Source organism: Apaloderma vittatum, unplaced genomic scaffold (genome assembly GCF_000703405.1).
Source record: "Apaloderma vittatum isolate BGI_N311 unplaced genomic scaffold, ASM70340v1 scaffold10786, whole genome shotgun sequence".
NCBI lineage: Eukaryota > Metazoa > Chordata > Aves > Trogoniformes > Trogonidae > Apaloderma > Apaloderma vittatum.
In genome coordinates, this window is record NW_009723370.1 from 2,190 (window position 1) to 29,644 (window position 27,455).

General features: G+C 37.2%; 1 protein-coding gene across 1 annotated transcript in view; it reads right to left on the reverse strand.

Moving 5' to 3' along the window:
* Positions 1 to 1,600: 1,600 nt before the first annotated feature.
* Positions 1,601 to 27,455, reverse strand: part of LOC104275969 (synaptic vesicle glycoprotein 2C-like) — a gene marked incomplete at its 3' end in the record, with an annotated part of 32,192 nt that continues 6,337 nt past the window's right edge. Inside the window, exons 2-3 of the mRNA XM_009872092.1 lie at positions 13,774 to 13,954; positions 1,601 to 1,752 (exon numbers count right to left, since the gene is read on the reverse strand). Of these exons, the coding sequence (XP_009870394.1) occupies positions 1,601 to 1,752; positions 13,774 to 13,954 (333 nt within the window). The remainder of the gene's footprint in view (positions 1,753 to 13,773; positions 13,955 to 27,455) is intronic.

The window sequence follows — 27,455 nt, forward strand, 5'->3', positions numbered from 1 at the left end:
TTCTGTTGTTGATTGCTTGCTTTTCAGCCTTCCTTTTGGATATTACAGCTTTCCTGAATTTATTGGAAGGAGAGTGACTTACACGGCTAACACTGAAGAATAGTTTTAAAATTATTTTCTATGTTCTTTTCTATTAAGTGATTTCACAAATATATTTGCAGAAGTACACACACACACAAAATAAACTAGTGTGGCATAGTTTTTCTTGCTGCTATTCTTCCACTGCTAAAGAAAGAATAAAATTTTCCCCTCTAGTGCCACCACTTTTGTATAAGGAAGTGTGTTATTATTCATTGAGCTTTATTGCCATGTGATGTTTCAAAAGCACCTCAGTAAAGGTTATTGAGTTATTTATAAAAGCTACAATGAAATTAGAGAACCAGTGTAAATCAGTCTGTCATAATGTTTGCATTTTCCACTGAAAGATAAAGAAAATAAAAACCCATAGGAAAGCAAAAATTGCTTGGCATCTAGAGCAATTTACTAATTGGGGAAAAAAAGTTATCCACATTGTGCCTTGTCAGCTAAAATTCCTCCCTTTGATTCCAGCAATTTGAAGCCAAAAGGCAAGGTTGAAGATGTAGATTCAGGCTGCGTGTACTGGAGCCTAAAATTAATTTTAATGCATCAGTCTATTTGATGAGACCACATGATCGTAATTTATTTCTGAACATTACCACTTGCTAACTGTTCCAGTCACTCTGGGCAAACCTTATGAGTTGCTCTCTCTTCTACAATCCACAAACCTCACAGTTTGGTTAAAGAAAGCTACTTTGGGTGCCAGCTAACTCAAAACACTGCTTTATTTGTCCTGAGGAGGGCCAGGGAGAAATAGTTTCAGAGGCTGATTTTTAAGAACCTGTGAGCAGACTCAGGAATCCTGGAGATGCAAGAGCACTTAACTCTTCTAAAAGGTGAGCTCACAAGACTAAGAATTGAATCTGCAACCCCACATAATGTTTAACAATGTCACGGTAGTGAAGAGCTCTTTCTCAAAGTGGTTTATATTGCACGTGTATGTAACTTCAGCCATTGCAAGTTTTCTGTCTTATGTAACCTTGTTCACCCCACAGCTTTTACGTGCACTCAGTTCAATTTTTCTACTTCTACTCCACTAAAAGGATCTACTAAGAATGAGATGTTCAGCACAGCTTCATATTCAGAACTAGCACTGCAAAATTAAGATAGTCTTTACACTTCTTTCTCAGGAATGTGTAATTGACATTTTATCTCTGCATCAAAGTGAGCACAAATCCGACATCCAAAAATTTAATTTTTTTTTTCCCTGATGCAGTCACCACATCATCTGTTTTCTCCAGATTTAACAGTAACAGCAATTACATTTTCATGTGTTCAGGTTTTCAGCAATTTAAAAAATCTGACACAATATGGGTATTGGGTAACTTTCGCACCTTTTAATGTATTATTCATTATTTAGAGTGCAATTTATTCTCATTAGTTCCACCAAAAAGAAACAATTTTTTTCTTAAGATCAGGGTCAGTATTTTGGGAACACACATGCAGTCCCCTCCTTAAACTACACTTCAAGAGCTTCACATTCATACTTGAAGTGCTACAAATCACGAAATTATTTTCTCACCATAATGAGGAATTATTGCCCAAGCCATTGCAGAAGCATAGATGCCACCAATCATCCAAAACATACAGAGCCAGCTCAGGTGTTCGCCTCGTTTCTCCCGAGCAAGCACTTCCGAGAAGTAGGAGAAAACCGTTGGCACAGCTCCACCGATCCTAAAAGGAGATACAGATCATGGATTCAGTGAGAAAGTAACAGCTAGTTGAAATCTGAACAAGCCCATAACTGCAGTCCTTGAAAATCCAAACTACAGGCAGCTTTTCTGGCAAGAGTTGGGTTTATTTTTTTCAAAACGCACCATGTATTGAGGAACTCTTGAGGAAACTTTCACCAGTTTGGATACAATTCTTGTCAAATATTTCCTTGAACACTCTGTATTCTTCATTGGATTTGGTGTTTATGGGGGATTATCCACATGCCAGATGCTCAAAGAGAAAGCTAGCACAAAGTGTTGACTTTCACCATTGCAAAAATTCTGAAATCATGGCAGTGTACTGACAAATGTCAAAATACATTGCTTTTAACTGAAAATATTGCGCATTTTCCCAAAGGATAATATATATTTCTGTAAGTATTACCTCCAATGCTTTACACAATCAAGAAATGACTGAATGGCAACTATGAAGTGACTAAATAACAACTTAAAATACATTTTAATTCACACTATTTTGAAAAAAAAATGTTCTGCTCAGTTGCACTACAAGATTTGCTATGCCCATCCATAACGGCTTTTTTACTTAAAGTTTTTATGAAAAGTCTATGCATTTATATAATATTCATTTTTTCACATGGCAAAAAAACTTCACTTTCTGAAGGTTAGTTGCAGAAAAAAATTAGTTCAGCTTTGTTTTACAAAGACTAGAGGAACACAAATTATTTATAATTTTCAGTAACAGCTTCTGGATCATTTTTACTGTCTTTACCTTGTCACTACAAATGCAAGTTGTCAAATCTTTCATAACAGGACAAATTGTTGTATATTTTATTTTTCCTCCTGAAGAAAAGACCTGTGAAGCTTGAAGAGATGGTTCTCACATACTAGATTACATACTTTAAAGCAGTATCTTGCATGGTTTGAATTTTTAACTGAAGTTTAAAGATAAATGCATATTTATGCTTTCATCTGGGAGCTGCCAAACTGAGAGAAAAAGAAGGAAGCTTGAAATAGACTAAAACAAATACAAAAAGGAAAACGTGAACACAGAAATGGTATTTCATTCCTAGGAAAATTCAGAGCCAAAGCAATACAGTTTATTTTAAGATGTCTTTAGGTAGACTGATGAAATACTAGAGTAGCTGTTATACTTGTTTAGGGGACTGCTGTTTTGTCACTTTCCTCTAGACAGTCCTTCATGAAGTACTGCTGGCCAACTGTTTTACAATGAGTGTTTCCCATAGTTGAGCTTACTAGCTCTTATACATTCTGCCAGTTCTGCAATGGTTTATACCTCCAGGAATTCTTGTTAGATATCCAGCTGTATCTCATTTCCTCTCGTGGGTGAAAATATTAAAAGCCTCCGTTAGTGAACTGCTCTGTCACAGGCAACAGGAGACATTTTCTTTAGAGCCTCTCCTGGAAATCCAGGTTGAGGAATGGTGGAAGGGGCATGGCCGAGGGTGGAATCACAGCTCATTTTGCTGTGAGAAGGAAGCACTTCTGCCTCGGTGGTGCTATGGACTCAGGGCTCTCCAGTTCACAAAGAATAAAATGTTTACAGCTATGATTTCTTTACCTCTGGGGCTCAGGCAACAAGATTGCCCAAGTACAGTGCTCATGGATCAAATTAGAGTTCTCTTTCTGATGTTGAAAATTCACTAGCAGAACCAGAAGCAAGTTCCTCTTTTGGCCTAAACTGGAAAGTGCTGATGAGGAGTCATAGGTGTCCAATTTCAAGAAGACCTAAATTAGTGCCTCGCTCATGGCATATAAGTATTATTCATGAATAACCCTCTGCCTAAAGAGAATAATTTTTGTTAAGTTAGTGCTTTTTTTCCTCTGACTGCTTCTGCTCATTAAGAAAAGTATACAGAGTAGTAAGTAAATATATACTTGTTAATTTTTCTGTTCTATTATCCAATCAGCTCTTCTTAATTTCATATGTTTTTTCATGAAGTACAGAAAATTTACTTTATAATGCAGCTACTACAGTAGTAAATATAGTCTGAAAGCATCTGTGCTATATAGCACAGTTAATAATAAATCACATTTAACACTTTAATATTTTTCCTATTGCAAAGTGCTTGAAAATATTCTCTATAAAGGGCTTGTTTCATGGAAATACAGTTCTTATGCTTACAAAATTCAAGACTCAATATATAATCTTGAAATTTCCCTTCAATCTCCTAGGCTGGAATTCCAATGAAGTGGGGCTTGTGGAGAGTTTCCAACGGGTGCAGTAAGTCATGCATCAGCGTTCATACAAACATTTGTGCCATGATGGTTTAGGGAAATGGATAGATGCTTTAAATGAAGGAAACACCCTATCTTAATGTTATAAAATGTACAGAGGTCCTGACCAAAGGTAGCAAAGAAAGCAACTCCTACCATTCAGCATGAACCAGCTATACTATGGTAGATGGGAAGTTGATGTTACTTAAACTAGTGTTTAAAACTGATCCAGATGGGTTTACTCGTATGCTGTGTCCTAAAAGTCCTCCAAGAATACAGAAGGAGAATTGTCTGTACTGACCAATTCAATGGGGCAACTTTTCTAACAAACAGACCTTTTAGACATGTAAGAGGAATTCTAGAGAGAGCAAACCAAAATGTTAAATTAGGATATGCAAACACACAGACAAAAATAACTGGCTTTGAAAAAAATGGGGTTTTTGTTTCATGTGATGTGATTGACATTCCAGTGAGTATACCAACAGGCTAAGATAAGCCTAAAAGTCCAGGCAGTATGTTCATACTGCTTAACAGTGATAATAACTTGTCTGCTGTCTAAAGGAGAACTAAAGAATGTACTTTCATCATACAGCCAACAGCTGCTATTTAGAGTTGTAGCTTTCTGTTTCATGGCAACTGAGTAGTAAAGTGTGTTGTGCAGTTCTTCACACCTTACATGTGTGAATGGAAAACTTACTTCTCAGATGATTAAATTCTTCCTTCTGGTCTCATGTAAGCGTGGAATAATCCTGCTAGCAACTTTTACGATACTGGTAACTAAAAGAGCTATGTCACATTATGATTACAAATGTCATTACAATGACTAGAAAACTATTATGAAAATCTTAGGCTTATCAACAGCTGAATTTGAGGAGAGAGGAGAGAGATGGAGAGGAAGCATCCTGCTCCAGGAGACTGTTCTTTTGCTCTTAGGCTGGACAATCTCTGGGTGGCAGTAGCCATGCTGCCACTCCCTAAAACTTCCTCTGAAATGCAGAGCGAGCAGCAGCAGAAAGGAAGAGCAAGAAGAGCTACCACTATTATCACACCAAACAAAGAGAAACTCCTTCAGAACTTTGTGGACCTAGAAAACATTTTTAAGGAGCAAAGAAATTTCTATCTGACTGTTGCAAAAATTTTCATGTGTTCATGGTACCACAGCCATTTACTATTACAGAACTAATACGGCATCTGGTGTACCGAGCATTGCAAACAGAAGCATAAAACACCTCTCTGAGATTTGGGCAAAAGAAGACCACAGCAATTCTGACTTCCTCTGTCACTCTCTTGTGAGGATCTTTTGCACACTTCAGCAGCTATTGCACATTGTTATTTAGCTTATCAAATGTTCATATTTAAAAACCAACACCGTATCACCCAACAGCTGTAGAAAAGAATACACTTTCTATAGTAAAAATCCCACTTCACTTACACTCATATAAAACCTTAATAATCCTGTGGGCTCTTGTTGAGCATCTCCATATTTACATGAAAGGAACAGAATTTGATCCTAAACACTTTTTTTAATCACAAGTTAGAAAGCAGACTGCCTCTTTGCTAACCTACAACACTGTGTGGAATGGACAGTGCCATGCACAGGAGGGAATTCCAAATAAAATCAAAGGCAGAATTGCCACTGATATTAAGTAAAAAGACTTCATCTGTTGTTTTACGGAACTGCAAACACTATATTCCCACAGGATACAGTACTAAGTCTGTTTCTGGCAATTAATTGGATTGATAGAGTGGGCTGTTTGCTCTGATTGTGTTCATTAATTAGACAGCACATCCACATTTGTAGAAAATAATTTGATACATGAAACTACATTCATCTCTTCCCGTGTCTGCACATACATATATAAAACCTGTTAAAACTGTGCTGACTTGGGAAGAATGTTTATTCTAAAAGATGGGAGGAATTCTAAATGATTAGAGCAAACTAAGTTTTTACATCTTATCCATTATTCATGTATATTACTTCTTCAGTCATCATAGACAAAGCACTGGACATAAATTTGTTATCCACAGATCATGGAGGAGAGTGTCATAAAAGTATCTACAAGGTGCAAATATAAGTATATACAATTTAACTGTATGGGAGTTTTATATCTCCACTGGAAAATTATGTACAGTCTGGGTTGATGATGATGAGTGATAACTGTCTCCAGAACAACAGATTCTGTAATGAGGCACAGCCTAATACCAGCAAGAGGCAAATCTTTGTTGAGCCTGGCTTGACAACATAAAACAAACTCTCTCACTCTATAAGGACTAGTCTCTGCATGTAAAACAACAGAACAACAGGATGCATCCTTTCAGCCTTGTCTTTTTTAATAAATATGTAGGAATATATGCAATAACAACACTTAATAAACAGCAGGAAACTTTTTCTACTGCGTATATTGCTCCATATGTAGAGCAAAGAATGTCAAAAGAATTACAAACACCAGCCATGACTCTCCCAAAATTCTTATTTTAGTCTAACTTCTTACTTTGCTTTTTTTTTCAGGATTACGTCATTAATATTTTTCTAGCTACATTTTTGGCTACTTGTTTCTGTCTGTTTCTGCTCATATAGAGTCACACACCCAGTCCTCCACTGTCAAGTACCTATGCTCTGCAGCTGCATTTAATTTTTAGTGAAAGATATCTTCTACATAGTTCAGATTCCCCTCAGCATACATATAGCATGTGTTTTCGGTGGTGAGTAATATTTGTCTAGTCTGTTACTTTGAAAACAGAGTTGTATTAGTTCTTCTATTTATTCACAAAGAAGAGTGGCTCCTTCACCGAGATTCTGAGGGATTTTTTTTTTTAATTGAGGTTCAAAAAGAATAAAAATTATTCAGGAGGGAATAACAATACAAAATAAGCAATTGTGCTAATACCACTTTTCAGCAAAATAATGTTCCGTTTCTGACACCAGAAAATCATCCAAACTGAAAGCTATGCATTTATAATGTTAATTTTGTACACTCTCCATTCATGATTGCTTTGTGAAATTATGGGGAGGGGGTAACCAAAAGGAGATCTAAGTGATGCACTCTAGGAGAGTAGGATTCAGTGAAACAAACAACGTTAAGGTACATTTGTGTTTTCTTTGTCACAAAGATGATAAATGTCTGCTAATCTACCTGCAGAGCTGTGATCTGTCACAACAGATTTTTTGGCAACTGCATAGTGTGACAGCTGGGATGAAAAGACTTCTGTGAGGCTTTCAGGAACCTCTGGCTTGAGATAGAAGCCTTTGTTTATTGGCAGATTCACTAGCCAAAGGGGCTTGAAATGCAAAAGCATACAAGTAATAGAGATAATTAGGAAAAAAAACCCTTACAAAATACAAAATCATAGAATGGCCTAGGCTGGTAGGGACCTTAGAGATCATCTAGTCCAACCTCACTGTTATGGGCAGGGACGCCACCTCTTGACTAGACCAGGCACAAGGCAAGGATGGTGTTCTCCCAAAACACCTCGTCTTCTTCTCTTTCAACTTGGGCAACATCCAGACTGAAAATGAAGATAGTGTCTGTGTAAGATGGCATGTGTAAGTTTTCACCTTGTTATATGCAACTTGTTAAAAAGTGATAGAGCCCTAAACTCAGATTCAGTGTTCAAATCTTGAGATGTGGAGACAGTCCACCATCCTTTGTCCTTCTGTCCAATTGCACCTAGTCTTCCCTCTTCTAATCAGCAGTACTCTACTTCCACTACCACAAGTCTCATTTAAAAAACCCACCTGCTTTTTTCCTTTCAGAACTGCCATTAGGCTGGCAAAGTATCTGTGAGTGAGCAGGCAGACTGACCACTTCTCCTTGAGAACTGCTGGATAAAGCCTTGCAGAACTGCTGCACACAACAGACTAATGTTTGCTGATCATTCTGCCCATGTTTAAATACAAGTGCCTCCTTGGACTGTGTATATTACAGAAGTTGTCTTTCAGGTACACATGTGGCCTGTGTGCTATTAATAGCAACAGAGCCTTTGTGATAAAGATTCACGTGATTATTTACTAAACTCTACAGTATTGCCAGTTCTGATGGAAGATGAACTGTTGAGTAAATAATTCACTCCCAAAATTTACCCAGCACTGTTTAACAAAATCAAGTCAAATGATGTCAAATTCAAGCATATAATTGCAAAGAATTTGCCTGCAGTACTTGCTCAACCAAATATGTCAGACAAATTGCTGTCAGATCTTCCAGTACTGGTATTCACAAAATCATTGTTTATAAACATCTTTTTTTTTTCAGATTTTTTTCTTCTTCTTTTAAATTGTTCTTTCAAGATTTTACTCGAAAGGGAGATAGTATCATGGGACTCTGTGACAGACCATCCAACCAGGACAAAAAGGCAGACAAAATACTCTATAAGCAGCTGGGTTAAGTGTCACGATCATTAGCCCTTACTCTCATGGGAGACTTCAACTTACCAGATGTCTGCTGGAAATACAGTGCAGCAGAGAGGAAACAGTCTAGGAGTCCTGGAGTGTCTGGAAGAGAACTTCCTAACACAGCTGATGAGGAAGACAACAAGGGAGGGTGCTTGTTGGACCTTCTGTTTGTGACCAGAAGAGGACTTATGGGCTTTCCAAACAGCCTCAAGTTGCACCAGGGGAGGTTTAGACTGGGTATTAGGAAAAATTTATTCACTGTAAGGTTTGCTAAGCATTGGAATAGGCTGCCCAGGTAAGTGGTTGACAGCAGTGGTAGATTAGTGGTTGAACTTGATCATCCTAAAGGACTTCTCCAACCCAAATAATTCTATGATTTTATACTTTTTTTGTTTTATTGTTTTCTGTCATGTATTCCTTCTACCTTATTTACATGCTCCCTTTGTATATTCTTTCTCTCCCTTTTGTAAGCTGTTCTTTCCTCATGAAAATACTGTCCTCTTCTCCTAATAGTCCAATTCCTTTACCCACAGCTAAAGCTGCAAGGGCTGGATCAAACCTATTTGGAAAGCTCAGACCTTGCCTACTGCTTCCTTGGCTTGACTGAGAAGCATATCTACCCTTTTGGCATACACTATCAGTTTTGAAGCCAGTCACCTGCAGAGCTATTTGTCAGCTCACAGTGTAAAAACACTGATAGCCATGCGTGTGAGACAGCTGGGAGCTGGAGAAGAATTAGAGGTGGCAAGATCACAAACTTGTGAGTGTAAGGAAGAAGTGGAGCAAGTGGGCATGAAGAGGTAAAAGATAAATACAACATGACACATAATTATAAAACCAGACTGCTGGACTAGATCCAAGGTTCCTGAAGGAAACTGCTTGTGTAGGCCAGCCATCTTGTACTGTATCTAAATGGTTCATATCTCTGCTGGAACATTTTTACATCTCTGGCTACAAGAAACTTAACCCATAGTTTGGGGTTTTTGCTAACTGATGGTTCTTCACAAGAGTGTGAAGAATTTGAGAAAGGATCTAAATTATGAGTTTAGTGCTACTACACTGACACCAGCACTCTTTGGTAGATCCTGATAATGTGGAAGGAACGCTGTGAGTAGTTTCAGACATATTTTCCGAGGAAGGGTTGAAAAAGCTGTGTGAAGTCGAGTTGCAGATTTAATGAAGTACAGTCTAAAGTTTTCTGGAAAAGAAACACTATCATGATAGTACGTATCAAGAGAGAGTCTTATTCTCAACGGGCAATGGACAGGGAAAAATCTTCTTAATAGCTTTTAGTTACATAAATTAACCACATTTAAGTTGTATTTCCTCATTTTTCTGTGGGTTTGGAGAAGAAATTTGGCAAAATAAAATAAATCTCTGTGGTCTGGATATAATGTCTGGCTTGTAAAATAAGACAATTTGGTTTAGCATTTTTCACTTTGCTCATGAAAAAGAATCGGTTCTATCTGGAAGAAAATGTATGAGATTGAAGAATTTCTAAATTGTACTTCATCTCAGGATATTTATTTCAGCTAGATTTTTACTGTGTGAAAACTTTCATTACTTTTAGAAGTAACATTTGAGCTGAATAAGCGTGATACAGTATTCCAAATTGTATTATCTTTGGTTAGTGCAAAGTAACAAAAATTAATTTTTCTGCAATAATACAAATATATTGTGCACTTTTAAGCACTTTAAACAGAGTTATTTTCAGAAAAATTGCACCTAAGATTATTTAAAAGTAAAAAAAATAGTGAACTAACAACTTAGATTATATAAATACTTTTTTTTTTGTAATAGAGCTTAGATAAAATTCTCTAGCTGGGAATAATACCTCACAGTGGCAGTGTTGAATAGGCAACAACTCCAGTTTCATTCAAGATAACAGTGATATTATGAGTCATGTTCTGGTATCAGAGAAACTTTCCTTTGACAATTTCAAAGACAGATCTAACAAGGTGTTTTTTGATGATAACTCTTTGCACATTCCCCCAGTGGCTAATGATGAATACAGCTCACAGTTTCTTTTTACTTTCACAGTCTTTTTACTTTGTAGGAAACCATGTCTAAAGCCTTCCTAGATCTTTATCATGCTTTTGGATTCAATTTCCTTTTGAGTTTTGATTTTGGGTTAATCAATGAAAGAATCACAGTTACAATATTATTTTCTATAAAATAAAATGATTTTGCAGACTGTCCAACATTTCTTTATTATTTTCACTACCTTAAGTTCACCTTTCAAATTTTTATGTCCCTCAGTGTCATTTACCCAGCAATATCTTAATACTATTTATACTTTTTTGTAATCCAAATTACTTTGTAATCTGTAAAATTTTTAGTAGTTTTAGGGTTTTCAGATTTTTCTTCCCTGAGCATTCAATATCTATAAAAACATTTAGACTGCAAGAGAACCTGAAAAGAAGCTATTTTGTAGAGTTTTTTAGAAACAAAGCCTTTTGTCAAATACTAGTTTCATTCTTCATGTTTCTTAATCTATTTTTATATTACCTAGAAGACAACAAACCAGTTTAAACTCTATCACCTGAATGATTTTATATATTTTTAAATCTTATTAAATTATTGACTTTTAATTATATGAAACTCTCTGACTCTTCAAAAAACCCTTCTCCAATCTGAGTACCAACACTATTTTGCCTTTATAACAAATTATTGAGTTTGTTGCTTAGAATTATTCCTAGTTCATATTTGGGCTCTTCGATTCACATAAAATTACTGGAACAAAGCATCCTACCTTGGTAACAGAGACACATATTCAGTGTGTTTCTCTAAGAAAGGGGATCTGACATCTACTGTCCAAAGATAGGATGTCTAAAATGAGAGGTTATAAAGAGAAATTAAGTTGAATTACTATGCCCATCCAACTGACACAGCTTCTTTTTCTCTTGAGCAAGATGTGGGATGTAGTAAAAAATGCAATAAATGTTCAGTATTAAATTCAAAGCTTTTAAGCAAATTTCCTGTTATACTGCAAGAAGATACAGCTTCAAAGCTGGCACAAACATCTGGGACTTCTTCAGTGAGGAACACCAAAGTTTGCCTTCTTGCACAGCAGCTGTTGTAAAGTATCTGGAAGCAGAGACCTGTAAGATATGTCCTAACAATGGGTATATTCATGTCCAGATGTTTAAAAAGTGAAAAGATTTGCTTTGCTGCCTCTGTAACTAGAATGTTCTAGATTCTCCCTTCTTCCTTGGTGCTTGGCATATGACGCGTATGTTGCTGTTCCAGCTGCTCTCAACATCAGATCATATCCAAAATGGGGTCAAAAAGCAGAGGAAATGCAGACGTGACACATACACCATCTTGAATATGACTCCTCAGTGAAAAATAAGTCTTCTCTGAGAGCGAGTGGGCAGACAAAAAGGAAAGGATCCAAACATGAAAAGTCTCATTTAAAAACGCATCATCACAGCCAAACATTAAGGACAGAAAAACGAAGAGCTTTCCCTCATCTTGAGTGTATGAAGCACAGATTTAGTTCTAGGAACCTCGTGGGTTTTACAATGCAGCTCTTATACCACCTGATGGAGGTTATTCCAGTCTTTGAATAAAACAGAGAATACGAGCCAACAGTGAATCTTTCCCTGCAGTAATTGCTATAAGGAATGACTCTGCAACTCCTGCTGTCCTGGTTTTTGTTGTTGGTTGTGGTTGATTAGATTTGGTTTTGTTTGGGGCATGGTTTTTTTTGGGGGGGGTTGCATTTAAAATGTAGTATGTGGTGGCAAACTATCTATATCTATTATACAGCTCTCAAAGACAAGGTAGGACTTTGGACCTGGTGAAGAGCCCCACAGAGGTATAAGGTGCAGATATGAAGGGCCTGGTCCTTCAAAGACCATTAATCATAAGCTGGATACACAATAGAACATGAATCCCAATCCAGGACATGCATCTTTCATGAGTAAAGCTACAGGTACTGCATGTTACTGGAAAATCTACTGCTACAAGTGAGAAGGAGACCCGGCAGGCGAGTTTGGCATGAGGCATGACAAATGCATATTTTGCCGTATGCCCAATAGGTGCAATATGCGTCAAAGCCAACAGTGTCATAAACCTGTGTGCCAAAAGATAAACTGTTGTGTCACAAAGGTACTGCCCTCATGAACTGGGCAGGCTAAGCAGGAGTACAGCAAGGTTGTGGACTTTGACTAGATCATGGAGGAGTGAAAGTGTCATTGATCAATGTTCCTCTGTGGAGAGACAAAACATATCACCTATGATATGAAAAACATGTAAAGAAGCTGGATGGGATTTTTTTTTGTAGGTTTTTTTTTTTTTTAATTTAAACTAGAATAATCTGGTGACAGACTAAATAAATTCTTCCAGCAAGAGGATTCCTCATGCCTCCTTTCTCTCTCCCCTTGCCCTTCTATCCCCCATCCTAAATCATTTTAATATTAGTTAGTGCTATGGTAATTTCTTTTTGCTATGGATATCTATCCCCACCCTACTTCAGACCAGTTCAAGGGGTTTCTAAAATCACAAACACCACACAAAAATGTTAGTGCACTATGGCTACATAAACTACAGCCAATAAACTGTACAAGGAGTAGACTTCATGTGCATGGCTCAATGACACAGCAGTGTGCTCGCACCAGCTCCTGCCTGTTCAGCACCTTAAGGATTGTTAGTGGCCTGAAATGGAATTGTAATTGTGATTTTTGATCTGAACCAAGCAATTACCAGAAATGCTAAAATAACCGTGCTGCAGAACAGAGCTCTTGATTATCCAGGGGTGCAGTAAAGGTAGAAGCCTTCTCATAGTAATTTACTTGTGCATCTCAGTCTCTACACATTTAAGTTTAAAATTACAAACTTAATCAACCATTACCAATATTTTAAACTTTTTCAATACTGGGAAGCTATTTAAATGAAGAGTAAAGCAAAGACAAGGCCACAAACACCATTCTTCTGGAGAGAGCAATAATAACATTTGGCACACTCCAGGGCCCTGTTTTAAATTAAAAAATCTTGACTGCAGTGGTATTATAAACAATACCGTGTAGACCAAGGCATTAGATATTTTATAAATATTACTAAAATCTTACAGTACACCTGTGAGGAGAATTTTACTCTGCTGACTGAACAAGCAATACATAGAGAAGCTGAGGCATAAAAGAGTTAAGCAGATTAATCAAGTTCACAAAGCAAGTTTACTGAAATATAAGAACATAATTCAATCTCACAATTTGCAGTCTGTGTCTTTCCCCTAAAATCATTATTCTTACCCTTCAGGACTGTAGCAGTTACACTGTTTAATTCTCTCATCTCTGACACAGATTATATTTCTACATTAAATAATGTGCTTTTCCAAAGAGTTAAGTTTCATTAACACACAGACTTATGGAAATGAACAAAACCAGAGGAGCTTACCCAAATCCAGAAAACAAGCGACAGAAGAGGAAGAAGCCATAGCCCTGGACAAATGATGAAAGGAAGGCAAAGAATCCATTGATAGACATGCATATCAGGAGTGACTGTCTCCTTCCCACTTTGTCTGCCAAGCCTCCCCAGAAGAATGCCCCCACCATCATCCCAAGGTACACTATGCTGCCTGCAATACAGACAAAAAAAAGAGATATTGTTTTGTGAGCTACATAACTGACCAGAACTGACCACACCAAAACCAGTTAATATTCTATATTTACTAAACAGACAGTATAGAGATTATTTTCTTTGTTCTCAGTAATTAGAAATTATATACATAGCTTGCAAATGTGTGTAGGAAGAACAGATTTCCTGCTGTGCCTTTGTCATCTATTACCAGACACACTGAAGCTGAATATAATGATTAAACAAGGTGCCTCTAGCTAAAACAATTAAAATACAGGCAAATAAGACTGAATGGGAAAAAGCATGCCACTATTTCCTCAGTAATAAACTGCATTCATGTTAAATACTGCAAAAATTATAACCCCCCTTACAGAAACAATTTGTCGGAACACTTCCAGAATATAAGCATTCCTGTGGTGGATTAATCACTGGGAACGAAATGTGATAATCAGATTATGAAACAGAGGTTTTCCATTTGAGATCTATAGAATCAAAGACGTCCACCTTGCTTAGTTTTTGTCTTCCTCCTACTTTAATGTACTGCTTTATTTTAAAAGGTACTGTCTTGTATACAAAAAAGGACAGGAAAGTTCTTGGGTTTGCTTTCTGGTTTTTTTTTAATCAATGAATTTTTAACAAATTCATTAGAGTCTAGCTATATACATTATATACATTAAAATGAGATAGGGAAAAAATTATTTTGGAGTGTTTTTTTTTAAAAATGTTAATAATATTTTCAGCATAAATTACTTTCCCACAGAAAGGCAAGCCGAAATATTTAACACTTTGACCATTCACAGCTGAGCATATTTTACATTATTTCCTTTCCAGGGACAAGCTTTCTGTGGAACACCTGGCAAAGATGCACAACACATTTAACAGAGTGTCAGAAGTAAAAGCAGCTCTCAGGCTTTGGACGGAAGCAATCAGATTTGTATTTTACTTGGTATATGTAGTTCTTTTTCCACCTACTTTCTTATTGAACTTCCTAGGCTGGGTTTTATATACCTAGCAGTTGCTACCATCTTATGTACCAACTATAGAGCAGGAATTAAATATAAATAATTAAATAAATATTTTTTGCAATTGCCTTGCAGGCCCTCCACAATCCCTCTCCCCCACCATAGATCTATTTCCCTTCCATCCTGCCTGAACCAACTCAACTGCCAACGATAGAAGTTTCAGTTCATTTTCCTTTCTTCGTTTTTTGTATTTTCTGTCTCCTTATTCAGAACACAACCCTGCCTGCAGCCCATAAAACAAGTCTTCTTCATCTCAACTTTCAGATCATTCCTTAAGACCTTTTCCCTGCAAAGCAATATTCACAATAAGCCATAGAAGTGATAAATGGCAAAGGAGAACTAAGAACAGTTGAAATAGCTGGGCAACCTCTAACAAATGCAAGTAAACAATAATATCAGATTATCATTTTACCCTTCACAATCCCTTCTGTTCCAGCCTTTGTAGCTGTTATTTATTACATAATTACACTGGTCAGAACATAAATCTCATAAGGAAAACACTATATTTTTGCTACACCTTTCATAAATCACATATTACATTTTGCATAACTTCATATATATAAAATTAAATATCCAAATATCCTGTTGTTGGTCAGATATTGCTCCCTTTTCTCATTACCTTTGAATGCTCATCATAAAAACAGTAATTGTATGTGTGTACATACACGAATATAGATTTTAATCTAGCATGTCATCTTGAGGGTGGTACTCCTTTTTTGAGCAGCTAATAGTGATCACAATACTAGCTGGTACAGCACACTTGTGCCTCTAAAGAAGTTAGCTTATACAGCTCAAGGCGCACACTGATTTGACGTCCATCCTGAGCCTAGAAACATATTTTTGAAATTAACTTTTATTTTAAAATATAAAGACTACTAATGACACCTGTAACATAATTCTTTGATTTTCCCCACAAAGTAATCTGTAATCTCAAACTTGTTCATGTAGTGGGAAGGCACTGAGAAGAAGCAAGAGACAGCTGAAAAGAAACTCATGACATGCTAAAAGGAATATTCTCCTCTATTGTTCTTTTATCAAATTTTAACAACCTGTATTTCACTTCCACAGAAGAAATGCTACATACTTCAATGCCACATACTCCTCATAGGAGAGGGTTCTCTCGACCCTTCACAAGTTTTGATATCCTTCTTTGGACATGCTCAATGTCCTTCTAACTGAACGCAGTACTCAAGAAGCAGCCTCAGCAGTGCTGAGTCCAGGCAGACAAGCACTTTCCTGGTCCTAGCTGTTTCCCACAGAATTAATTTTCTCTCCTAACTTCAGGTGTTAAATGAATGCAAATCCCAAAATGCCACAGTGTCAGACTCATTTTTTATTACTACTCTTGAGACTAACCCACTCCTCCTGCATTCCCTTTCAGGACAGCTGCAGACAGGTTTCAGTCTAAAATTTCATAGTCTCTAGGACAGATGCTTAATTACAGATTCATTTTGAAGCTTAATATATATTCAAAAACACTCAAGTTTTACTTACTATTACATTATTAGAATTATTTTTAGCAGTCATGGGAATGGGGTTTATCTGTTTAAAGACATGAAAGGGACGAAACTTCTTCTATGAATGCTGTATGTTGCTTTGGAAAAATTACTGTGTGGCATGACAGACCATTTAGCTTCTGCATAAATTTTTAGCTTTTTAGTGTACAAGTGTGTGGGCTGAGACCACCCAGGTGGCAACAAAGAACCATGCAGCCACTCATGGAAGCTTTGCAGAGGAGCCACCCCTCTAGCTCTCCTCAGTACCAAAAAAAATCCACCAGACACAAATCCAACACAATACATTTTGTATATCCTTTACAGTCAGTAACAAAGGACAACTTTATCTTCATAATAAATAAAGAAAGACATAAATTTACAGTCTTTGAGATGAATTTACTGAATCCCAAAGAGATCAGTGAAAAAAAAAATCTCTTCTCTGACAATACCAGTGAATTCCAATAGAGAAGCTCAACCATAAAAGTCAGGAAAATAGACCTGAAAGCAAACCTGAGCAAAAGTAAGATCATACCCTTTTGACCAGTGTAGATAGGAAAATGAAAGAGCAAGTTAACTCAACAGTTAAATGTGCAAACTTATTTTTGATCTTTAAGAAGATACAAGATCATCAGCAACACAAGCAACTCAAACAAGACAGGCTTGTAATAGTATGACAGGCATAATCTGATGATTGATCTAATCAAAATAAAACTTGTGAGGTACTATACTTCTAAACTGAAACCTCACAAGTACAAAACAAAGATAAAGCCTTTAAAAAGTACAAAATACTAAATGGAAGTTAAAAAAGAACACCAAACAACAACCAACCACATTTTTGTCCATATTTTTTCTCTTTCAAAAACCTCAAGTCCAAATTTTCTAAAGAGCTGCACTCAAAAAGGGAGGTAGGTGTAGAAGTCCACTGTGGAACATCTAATATAGTTTGAAGACAACATAAACTAAGTCAATGGCACTTCTGGCATACTCAGAAAGCAGAAAGCATCTAAGGGAAGACAAAAATTAACAACACAAAATTTTAAGTCAATACAATTTTAAACCATCCAATACCTACAATATATTTGTCTTTATTTAACATTGAGACTACCCATGGCATGACTATTCATGGCATTATTACCCAGCTGTGGTCTTAAAAAGGTTAAAGATGAGCCAGGAAGATTATTTTTTTTCTGTGGAGGAAAGGGAAGTGAGAACAGTTGTGACCTCTCCATGAAATGAAAAAAACCCACAAACATGAAATTATATTTTTTTTTTCCCAGGAAAATAATTTGCATATATTTCCAAATCAATAAGCTACACCAGTGTGTGTCCACCATGAGGGAAATTCCAGAGGTGAAAACTCATAGCTGGAAAGGTTTGGCCTCTAACAGAAATATCATCTACGTACAAGTCAAAGGGTCACATAACAATCATTCACACAAATGTAATTCAGATATAATGAGACTAATTCTGATTTATGTATTAAGTGCAGAACAAGGTGATTTCACTCTGGACATTGATATTATCTCTTAATTTTGAAAAACATAGTATTTTCTTGCTTTAAGGGTCTATATGCTATTAAGTCTCTACAGTTCTAGGGACACACAGGCAGGTGTGCTGAAATGTGTTTTTTTTACTAAAGAAATAATACCCTGCTTTAACAGATGAGTTTCCTGTGTACTCAGATGTTATTTTAATTGAAACACTGTAATAACAGAAAGAGTGATTGCTCCTGCTCTTCCTCAGATCCAAATTAGATAAATTAAGAAATGCATAGAATCAGCTCAGTAACTGCAGAGATTGTGACAGGTAACAGATTTCCTGCTAGGATGCGGAATTGTCTCCACAGCTGTATTTTCTGATAAGGCAGCATAACAGAGAATATGGTAAACTGGTGCCTTTGCAGTATATTATCATCATCACTTCTGCTTTAAGAACATTATCATGTCAATAACTAAGTCTTTAAAAGAGTATCATATACTACCAGATACTATTATAATTTTCATTTATTCCATATCAGATCTACCAGAATAAAAATTTGATCACAGTTATTCCATTTTCTTCATTAGAATAATTTACAAACTGAATAATGGCAGTGATTATTGCAACGTACTGCTACGTAATATCGCTATCACTTGGCTAGGTAAATCTACAATGCATCACAGAGAAAAAGACCAAAGCACTGTTTCCTTGACACAACAGAAATAATCAGTCAGCATTCAAATTTGGCAACATGGGGATGCAAGAACAAGCCAATATGTGGTATTTTTCTACTCATATAAACAATACTTTAGAAAATGGTTTAGATTAGATATTAGAAAAAAGTTATTTACTGAAAGATTTGTGAGACATTGGAACAGGGAAGTAGTGGAGTCACCATCCCTGGAGGGGTTAAAAAAATGTGTAGATGTGGCACTATGGGACATGTTTTAGTGGACATGGTAGATGAATAGATGGTTGTACTGGGTGATCTTAGAAGTCTATTCCAACCTTAATGATTCTATAATTTTGTGGTAGTTACCAATAAGTTATATATGGAGCACAGAATTTATCAAAAACTCATCTAATCCCAGATGCTGATGTGAAGCTGTTGACAGATGCCCTACATGATATCACCGAACATAGTATTTTCATTTTATCTTCTCATTTGATCCAACAGTTCCCCTGGCATTAGCAAGAAAATCCTAGCAGACAAACTTTGCATAAAACACACCTAGTTAAACTGTCCTAATACCCCTAATTTGTGTTTTCTCCCAGGGCAACTGTGGAGGTTTCTCTGGATTTTTCTACTGTCAGATTTAGATGCTCAGTGCTGAATTCAATGCACTCTTTGCCCATCTCTGAATTGACCCTGTCATGCTAGAAATTGCTGTGACTTCGCAATTTGAAATGGTCTTCCAAAATTCCTGAGAATCAGAATGATTATAAATGCTGCAAATGATTGAACAGTTCACAGCACTGTGCAGTGTGCTAGGATTAATTAAATTTCAAAGCAAAAAAATATATTTCACCAAAGCTTTAAATTGCCCACGCAGTCATCTCACATTAATCATCTAATTTCATATCAAAACTGTTAATTTTGGCTATATGTTTTATTGCCTGAATGTTGATTTCTTATTTGCCCAGATCTGCTTCTGACTCAAAACACAGCAGCGTCCATGAATATCGCCAAATTAAAACAAAAACCTGAAGTATATACACCTACGTTAGTAACATACGCATCCAACTCAGCAAATCAAGGCACGTGACACTAACAACTAATAAAACTATGCTCCTAGTGAAGGCATCTATACAATATCAAACCCAACAGCTGATTATTTCATCACTGTTTAATCAGCCACTTACTCTACTTAGTGTAACTATATTCCAGCAGCGTGTAAATTTCTTACCTTATAAATGGGAGGAAATAACTTCCTTTTATTTTGCTTCATCCATACAGTGGCTGCTACTACCTTTGTTCCAACAAAGTGAAAGGATGGGGGAAAAGAAACAATACCAAACTCGAAAATAATAGTAATAAAAAAAGACTTTCCATTGGTTTCAGAAAAAGACACTCATTTAGGCCTAACTCATCAGGAACAGGCTACCAAAATTAATAAAGGTCTGAAACTCACACATCTCCCAAAGTGCTGATCAAGAGACCTGTCTTTCCTCACCCAGCACACAACAGCATACATGAAAAAGGAAACTTATGTTGCTAATAGCCCCCACGTTTCTTCTGGTTTGCAATTTAGAGTCAATGAAATAAATTAGCTAATCTGTTGTCAGAATGAAGAATAACAGATCGGAATAATCCTCTGTATGGTGCCAAGGCACTTGTAGGTGCTGGTGATGCTGAACAGGCATTTTAATTACGTATCTACAATAGTGCCAGGAGGCACTGTTATAATGTCTAAACGGAAAATTGATTAGATGACTGTATCTATCAGTTCATGATCTCCATTTAACAAGACTTGCTAGTGGCAACTTCAGAATCAACCCTGAAAATCACTCTGAATTCAAGTGGATTAGGAAAATACTTGTGCTCTGTGAAAAATGAGCAGGTCTGACAAATACCAGACAAAAGCAATTATACATAGTTCATCCATACGCTCTCAACTTCCTATAAGACTCTCCACTGCTAACTAGTATGCAACAAATAATTTCAATCCAGCTAGAACAACATGAAGAAATTTGCAAATGGGACACTTTCTCCTTAGAAAAGCTTACTTGTTAAGAAAAGGTAGAATAACTTGACATATGTAATGTGTCACCAAAACCCTTTTTTTTCACTAGCTGGAACAAAGACCCTTAGGTGTTGGGTAAAAAGGTGACTGATTTAAGAAAGCCAGGGAGCAACATTTTATAGTTAGTGGTAGGGAAGTGGCCCACAAGAAGTCCGAGTAGTAAGTAGCATTGGCCTGGGTGTAAAATCCAAGATTCTTCAATGAAAACAAAAATTATGGACAGAACTTCCCGAAGTCACTCACAGTTTCAGTCACATAATAAATCTGTGAGCAACTCTTCCTGGACTCCTGCAGCCTGTTAGCCTGTTGCAGTACATGAAACTGCTAAATCTTACATTTATATAATCTCTTTCTATCAGTACTTCTCATTCTGTACTGGGCCAACAAAGTGTAGAAAAATGGATAAGAACAAAGGAAAAAAAAGTTTTATTATAAATGTCTGTAAATAGCAGTGTCTTGGCCAAACCGTAAACTATTTCTACAGCTGTTAAACAAGATTTGCATGAATAGTTCAAAACATTTGCATATGTCATTTTCATTCTATTCTAGTAGTAATTTAGCATTACTCCTTCATTTAAGTATTTATACTTGTATAGTATAGTGACTCTGAGTCTACATCAGCTACAAAAGCAGTGATATTGTGCATATTTTAAAGAATACCAAACTGGTACTTCAAACAAGGTAACCAGGTGTGTATAGTGATACTAGATGTATCCATTGCAAGGAAAGAATTGCATTTGCAGTAAAATGCAGTCAGAGTAGATTAAAAAATTGTGTTCCATACTTTTCAGCACTGACATCTCCTTGCATAAGCTAAAGGTCTGGAATAAGTAGCTATTTCCAACGACATCTATCACAACATAAAATTTGCTTCCAAATCTTTGAAATACTGATATTATAAAATAACAAGTCAAACTTTGAAGGTTCTAAAATCTTTGGTTGATTAAATTCATAGATAAAATGCATAGGAAGAAATCTAATCAGCTGTGACAAAGAGTAATTAAATTTTGTTCATTCCATGTCTTAATGAAGCTCATTAACACTTTCTCTGTGAAAATATTTCTTCTTCTTGCCAAGCAGATCATACATCCTCTCTTTTATTTCATTTCAACATCTGATGCAAGTTGCAAAATTCAGAGTAATAAATACACAAACAATGAAGATCAAGATTTCTATGAACAAATGACTACAGACCATAATTTAGTTGCAGAAATAACCAAATAGATTCTTGGAAGACAGTGCACCAGCATCTTTAAAATGTCTGATTTGGTTAAAACACTCCACTTGACATATTGATTTAAGAAGTGATGTATCATCAGCCAGAGAACTCATGGCAGCTGAGAGAGGGAGGAAAAAGTGGAGGCGACAGCCAAATTAAATACATGAAATCACCATGGCCCTCAGGCTTTTCCTCTGGGAGGCATTTCCTTCTTTTGGCCACTTTTGTAAGATTATAAATTGTGGTAAAACCACTGATCTGTCATGGGATCAGCAGAGTCGGAAAACAACCTGCAGTGTACAAAAAAGCAGGCCAGGTTTTTTTACTGTTTTAGACACAATCAATCTCTGAGACAGAGATCTGAAGATAATTGCATGCACATACTTAGCTTATTTTTTCTGTGGAAATAAACAGTACAGGTGTATTTGCATATGGTGGTAATACACGTGTCTAAGTGATTAAATGCACAAATATCTTACTGGCTACTCCTGCAACCTTCACAAATGCATGCATTATCCTAATTGCTGGCTGTATATTTCGTCATTTAAATAAAAGCAAGTTTCCCGATATCCACTGTACTGACTGAATTCAGCTGAAGAAAACAAGGGCTAAATCTTGAGGAAAGGTTACACTCTGGGAACAAAAGTCTTGCTCAAAAAGTGATCTGCTATTTACTAGCTATGTGTACACTGATCTCTGCATCATTCCAAGCTATACATGTATAGTTAGGTACATTTAACTAAAGAAGAGTAGTAAGCAAGTGTTACATTATTTATAGAGATCTCAGAAGATTAGTTGATTAAAACGGCATTTGACTGTGCCAAAAATGCATACAAACATCAAGGCTCTCAGCTGTGAACAATACTATCATTTAATGTTGTTTTGTACTGACTTTGTTACTCAGGGTAAAACTGCATGACTGATACTGGGTATTGAGCCAGGGAAATACCATATTCAATCCCAGGCTAAATGGTGAACCTCTTAAACAGCAGAGAGTGAGCATGTGAACTAATGGTGTCCCATAGTTTGTATTCCTCAGGGAAGCTTTGTGCAGGAACACTGTCAAGAAGGAAAAATATTTAACATGGTGTTACTGTTTTTCCTGTTAGCACTGGCTTCAGTAAGGTGGTTTGGGAAAAACATCATCCTCAGAAAAGGAGGGCAGCCATGATCAACCTTAAATACTGTCTTGTAATGGGAGCCTGCAGCGGCACAGAGGACTGAATACACTGCATTTTATTAATAGCTCAAATCTGTGCTCCCAGTTTCTGTCTTGTAACAAGTCAATGATGTTACATGTGATACAGCTCTAGTACTGTCTGTAACAGACAAAAATTACGTTGCAGACTCTTTCCGCTGTCTCTTTTTTCCCTTCAGAAAAGAAAAACTCAAACCCTTACTAAGCTTGCAGACAACACCAAGCTGGAAGGAAGTGTCAATCTGCTTGAGGGTAGGGAGGCTCTACAGAGAGATCTGGACAGACTGGATCGCTGGCCCAAGGCCAATTACATAAAATTCAATAAGGCCAAATGCCAAGTCCTGCACTTTGACCACAACAACCCGCAGCAGCGCTACAGGCTCGGGGAGGAGTGGCTGGAGAGCTGCCAGGCAGAGAGGGACCTGGGGGTGTTGATGGACAGCTGGCTAAACAGGAGCCAGCAGTGTGCCCAGGTGGCCCAGAAGGCCAACGGCATCCTGGCCTGGGTCAGGAATGGTGCTGTCAGCAGGAGCAGGGAGGTGATCATGCCTCTGTACTCGGCTTTGGTGAGGCCTCACCTCGAGTGCTGTGTCCAGTTTTGGGCCCCTCACTGCAAGAAGGACATCAAAGGGTACAAAGGAGAGGGTACAGAGGCGGGCTACCAAGCTGGTAAAGGATTTGGAACGTATGTCCTATGAGGAAAGGCTGAGGGATCTGGGGCTGTTTAGCCTAGAGAAGAGGAGACTGAGGGGAAATGTTTCTGCTCTCTACAACTACCTGAAAGAAGATTGTAGAGAGGGAGGAGTTGGTCTGTTCTCCCTCATGGTGACTGACAGGATGAGGGGAAATGGACTTAACTTGTGCCAGGGGAGGGTCAGGTTGGATATTAGGAAGAATTTCTTTGCTGAGAGGGTTGCCAGGCATTGGAACAGTCTGCCCAGGGACGTGGTTGAGTCACCATCCCTGGAGGTGTTTAAGAAACAGGTAGATGCTGAATTGAAGGACATGGTTTAGTGGTGGGAAAAGGTTGGACTCAATGATCTTGAAGGTCTCTTCCAGCTGAAACCGTTCTATTATTCTATTATTCTAACCACAGAATCACAGAATGTTAGGGGTTGTAAGAGTCCTCGAATGGTCATCTAGTCCAAACTCCCATGCAGTCCAATCACCATCTCTACTAGTCTAAATAATGTGCTTGACTAGAACAGATAAGGATCTGTCTCTTAACTTTTGTCCCTCAAGTAATTGTTTGGAAGGCAACCAGAAAAAGAAGTCCAGTAAGAGTACTTCAATAATGTCATTGCAAGGGTACTGAACTGTACAAAAGGCGAAGAGCATGTGTGACGGCATTTGTATTTCTGGCATCCCCTACAGACCAGTTATCACCTTGCTCAGGAATATTTAGTGCCCATTCCAATGACTGCAGTTCTATTTCGAAGTCTTTCTATCACTGCTAAAGATTTATCCACTACTATTAACTACAGGTACAACAGACTTCCACTGTTGTTTCAGTGAGATTCATCACACTCAAAGATCTGCTATAGTTTCAGTAGGTGTTCTTAACCTCGATGCATTTCATGTGAATACAGTAATTCTCAGACCAATATACAAATACCTAACATTTTGACATCTGTGCAATTTATGCGACAGCCAAGATTCCATTTTTAAAAAGTAGTTTTGAATCTCTTCCTCCATCTCTGAAGTCTAAAATAATTTTTTTAAAAAAGACCCTAAACATGCTTTCCATAATAAAAACATGAATGGAAATTTCAACTCTATAGGAGCACATCTACCAGCTGCACATAACAGGAAAATAGAGAGTAACAGTGCCTGGTTTCCTTTCATTTTATGTCACTTGTAGTCTATTATGTCATCACAAACCTGGTAGCTTGCTAATAACTGGATTATAATGAGAAGACACCCACTTTTTCATACTGTATTCTATGCAGGAACACGCAATATATCTCACCTGTATCTAATGACCTACAGTAATATTTAACAATAAAAGAGAACAGTGCTATATACAAATTCCTACTTACAGCAGCAGAAGGAATATTACTCACTGTTGTATAAAGGATGGTTTTGTAACAATCTATTAAATTCAGACCTTTTAATAAGTAAAGAAGTGTCAAACATGGTTAACTGTTTGTGTGTTCTGCATGATAGTATATGGAGGAACCATGCTGTCAAAACTAAGTATCATTGGAATTGAGTAGATAAGAGAAAAATATAAGCCTGAAGGGGATACTGTTGTGAAATAAAGTCTTAAATGTCTGAATTTTAAGAAGAAATGCAAAACCGAAAATCAGCTGCTCAATATTGTACTCCCACAGTTCTCAGTCTTTGAATTCTGGACTGGGCCCTGAAGATAGAATTCCAGTTCAGCCACAAGTGTAACAGACTAGCGAAAATAGGGCTGTCTAAAAACAGTTTCAGTGAATTTAAAAGCAGAAGTAATCTTAATTGATCATTAAGACAAATACACTTACTTTTCATTGCCTTTTTTCAAGCTTTAGAAGTATGTTTATTTACAATTAATAAAAAAAGTCTTGTGATAAAATGTTTACAATTAGCATGGCCAGAATCTTTAGCTTCTGTACTAAATCATAGTCCTCAAGAAAGATTAGAAATCCCAAGAAAGTTCTTTCTGTCCTCCAGATCACTATGTCTCCAGGTATCTGGCCTACACAGAGAATTTATAGCTACTGAATAGGTGGGAACAGCAACAAGGAAACCTATCTAAACTTGCAAAAGGGAAACCACAGTTGGAGATACGTGCAAGGTGTCTAGTGATGTAGTGAGGTCCCTAGACACATTGGAGAACCCCAAGGGGCATGCAGATGCCTGATTATTTACAAAATGGTCCTGTCAGACTCAGGTCCTGCAATCCCTTATTCACTTATATTTTGTAACTTGGTCCCAGATTCCTGCCAGAAACAATCCATACAGGCTGAGGAAGAGAACTAATTACTTAAGCTATAGAATCTTGCCTGAACAAATATAGTTTGTGTTTAAAACAGCAAGCCTGTGTACAATCCATGAGTTAAGAACTTTGTTGGCTTTAAAAGTTTAGTCAACTCTAACAATTGCAACATCTCTTTTAGTCATACAAAGCTGGAAGTGTTGTACGTTTATATACAGGGGTTTTTTTTAATTACGAAATCAGAAAAAAATAGGTTGGGAGAGACTTTTACAAAGCTCTTGTCTGAACTCCTGCTAAAGCAGGGCTACCTTCAAGGCTAGATGACATTGCTCTAGGCCTTCTTCAGTGAGCTTTTGCAAAATCTCCAAAAGTTAATCCAAATCTTAATAATCTCTGCCATTTCACAAGATGCAGCAGCCAGTAGGTGCACATTCACTAACAAAGGTATTTGATATCTTCATGGATGCTTTTCTGGAGTTCAGAATGATGGGACCCTGAATCTGGGACTTTTGAATGCTCCTAAAATGCAAATATTAAATAATAATTCATAAAAGAAAGAATGGGGAAATAAACTAAACAAAGCTTGGTTCAAACTTTTGAAATCAGTGAGGCCTTTCTTTTGAGCCCATCAGGACTTTGATTTGGTTCTTGAGAAAAATTATTCTTTCCCTTGAAAGAAACACTAAAAGAATGCTGTTCCTGTGTTCAGGTACGGCACTCTTCCATGTTTTCTCTGCATAATGAAGAATTGTAGACTTACTCCTAATCAGTTAGTAGGCCGGTTAGCTCAGTGGGTTGAGTGTGGTGCTGATAACACCAAGATTGCAGGTTTGATTCCCGTTCGGTCCCCATGTGTTGCCAGATCTAGTCGAGAGGTGACGTCTCTGCCCATGACAGGGAGGTTGGATTAAAACGATCTCTGAGGTCCCTTCCAGCCTAGGCCATTCTGTGATTCTGTGATTCTGTGATTCTGTTTCCCCATCTTCCATGAGCAATGTCTCCCAGTAGTTGACTGCGAACTTTCTTGATTTTACCTGAAGTTCCCTATTTGCAACTTCTGATCTCCTGTGCTCCTCTGTAAAAAATTTTACTCACCTTTTCTATAGCCTTCCTCAAATATGTCACCAAACAATACAGAGAGACTCCCTCCTAGACATCTTTTCTCACAGCTAAACAAGACCAGTTTCTTTTGCTTCTTTTTATTTGCCATATGTTCTACACCTCTTACCATCTTACTGGTCCTTTACTGGATTTGCCCTAATTTGATAAATTTTTCTTTCAGGTGGTTCCACCTGAATCCCACAGGTGGCCTCACTGTGTTGATAAAGGAAATTGATCACTTTCCCCTCACTTACTGGCTGCTCTTGCCAGTGTAGCCCAGAATGCACCTAGTCTTCATTGCTTGCAAGGCACTGCTGATC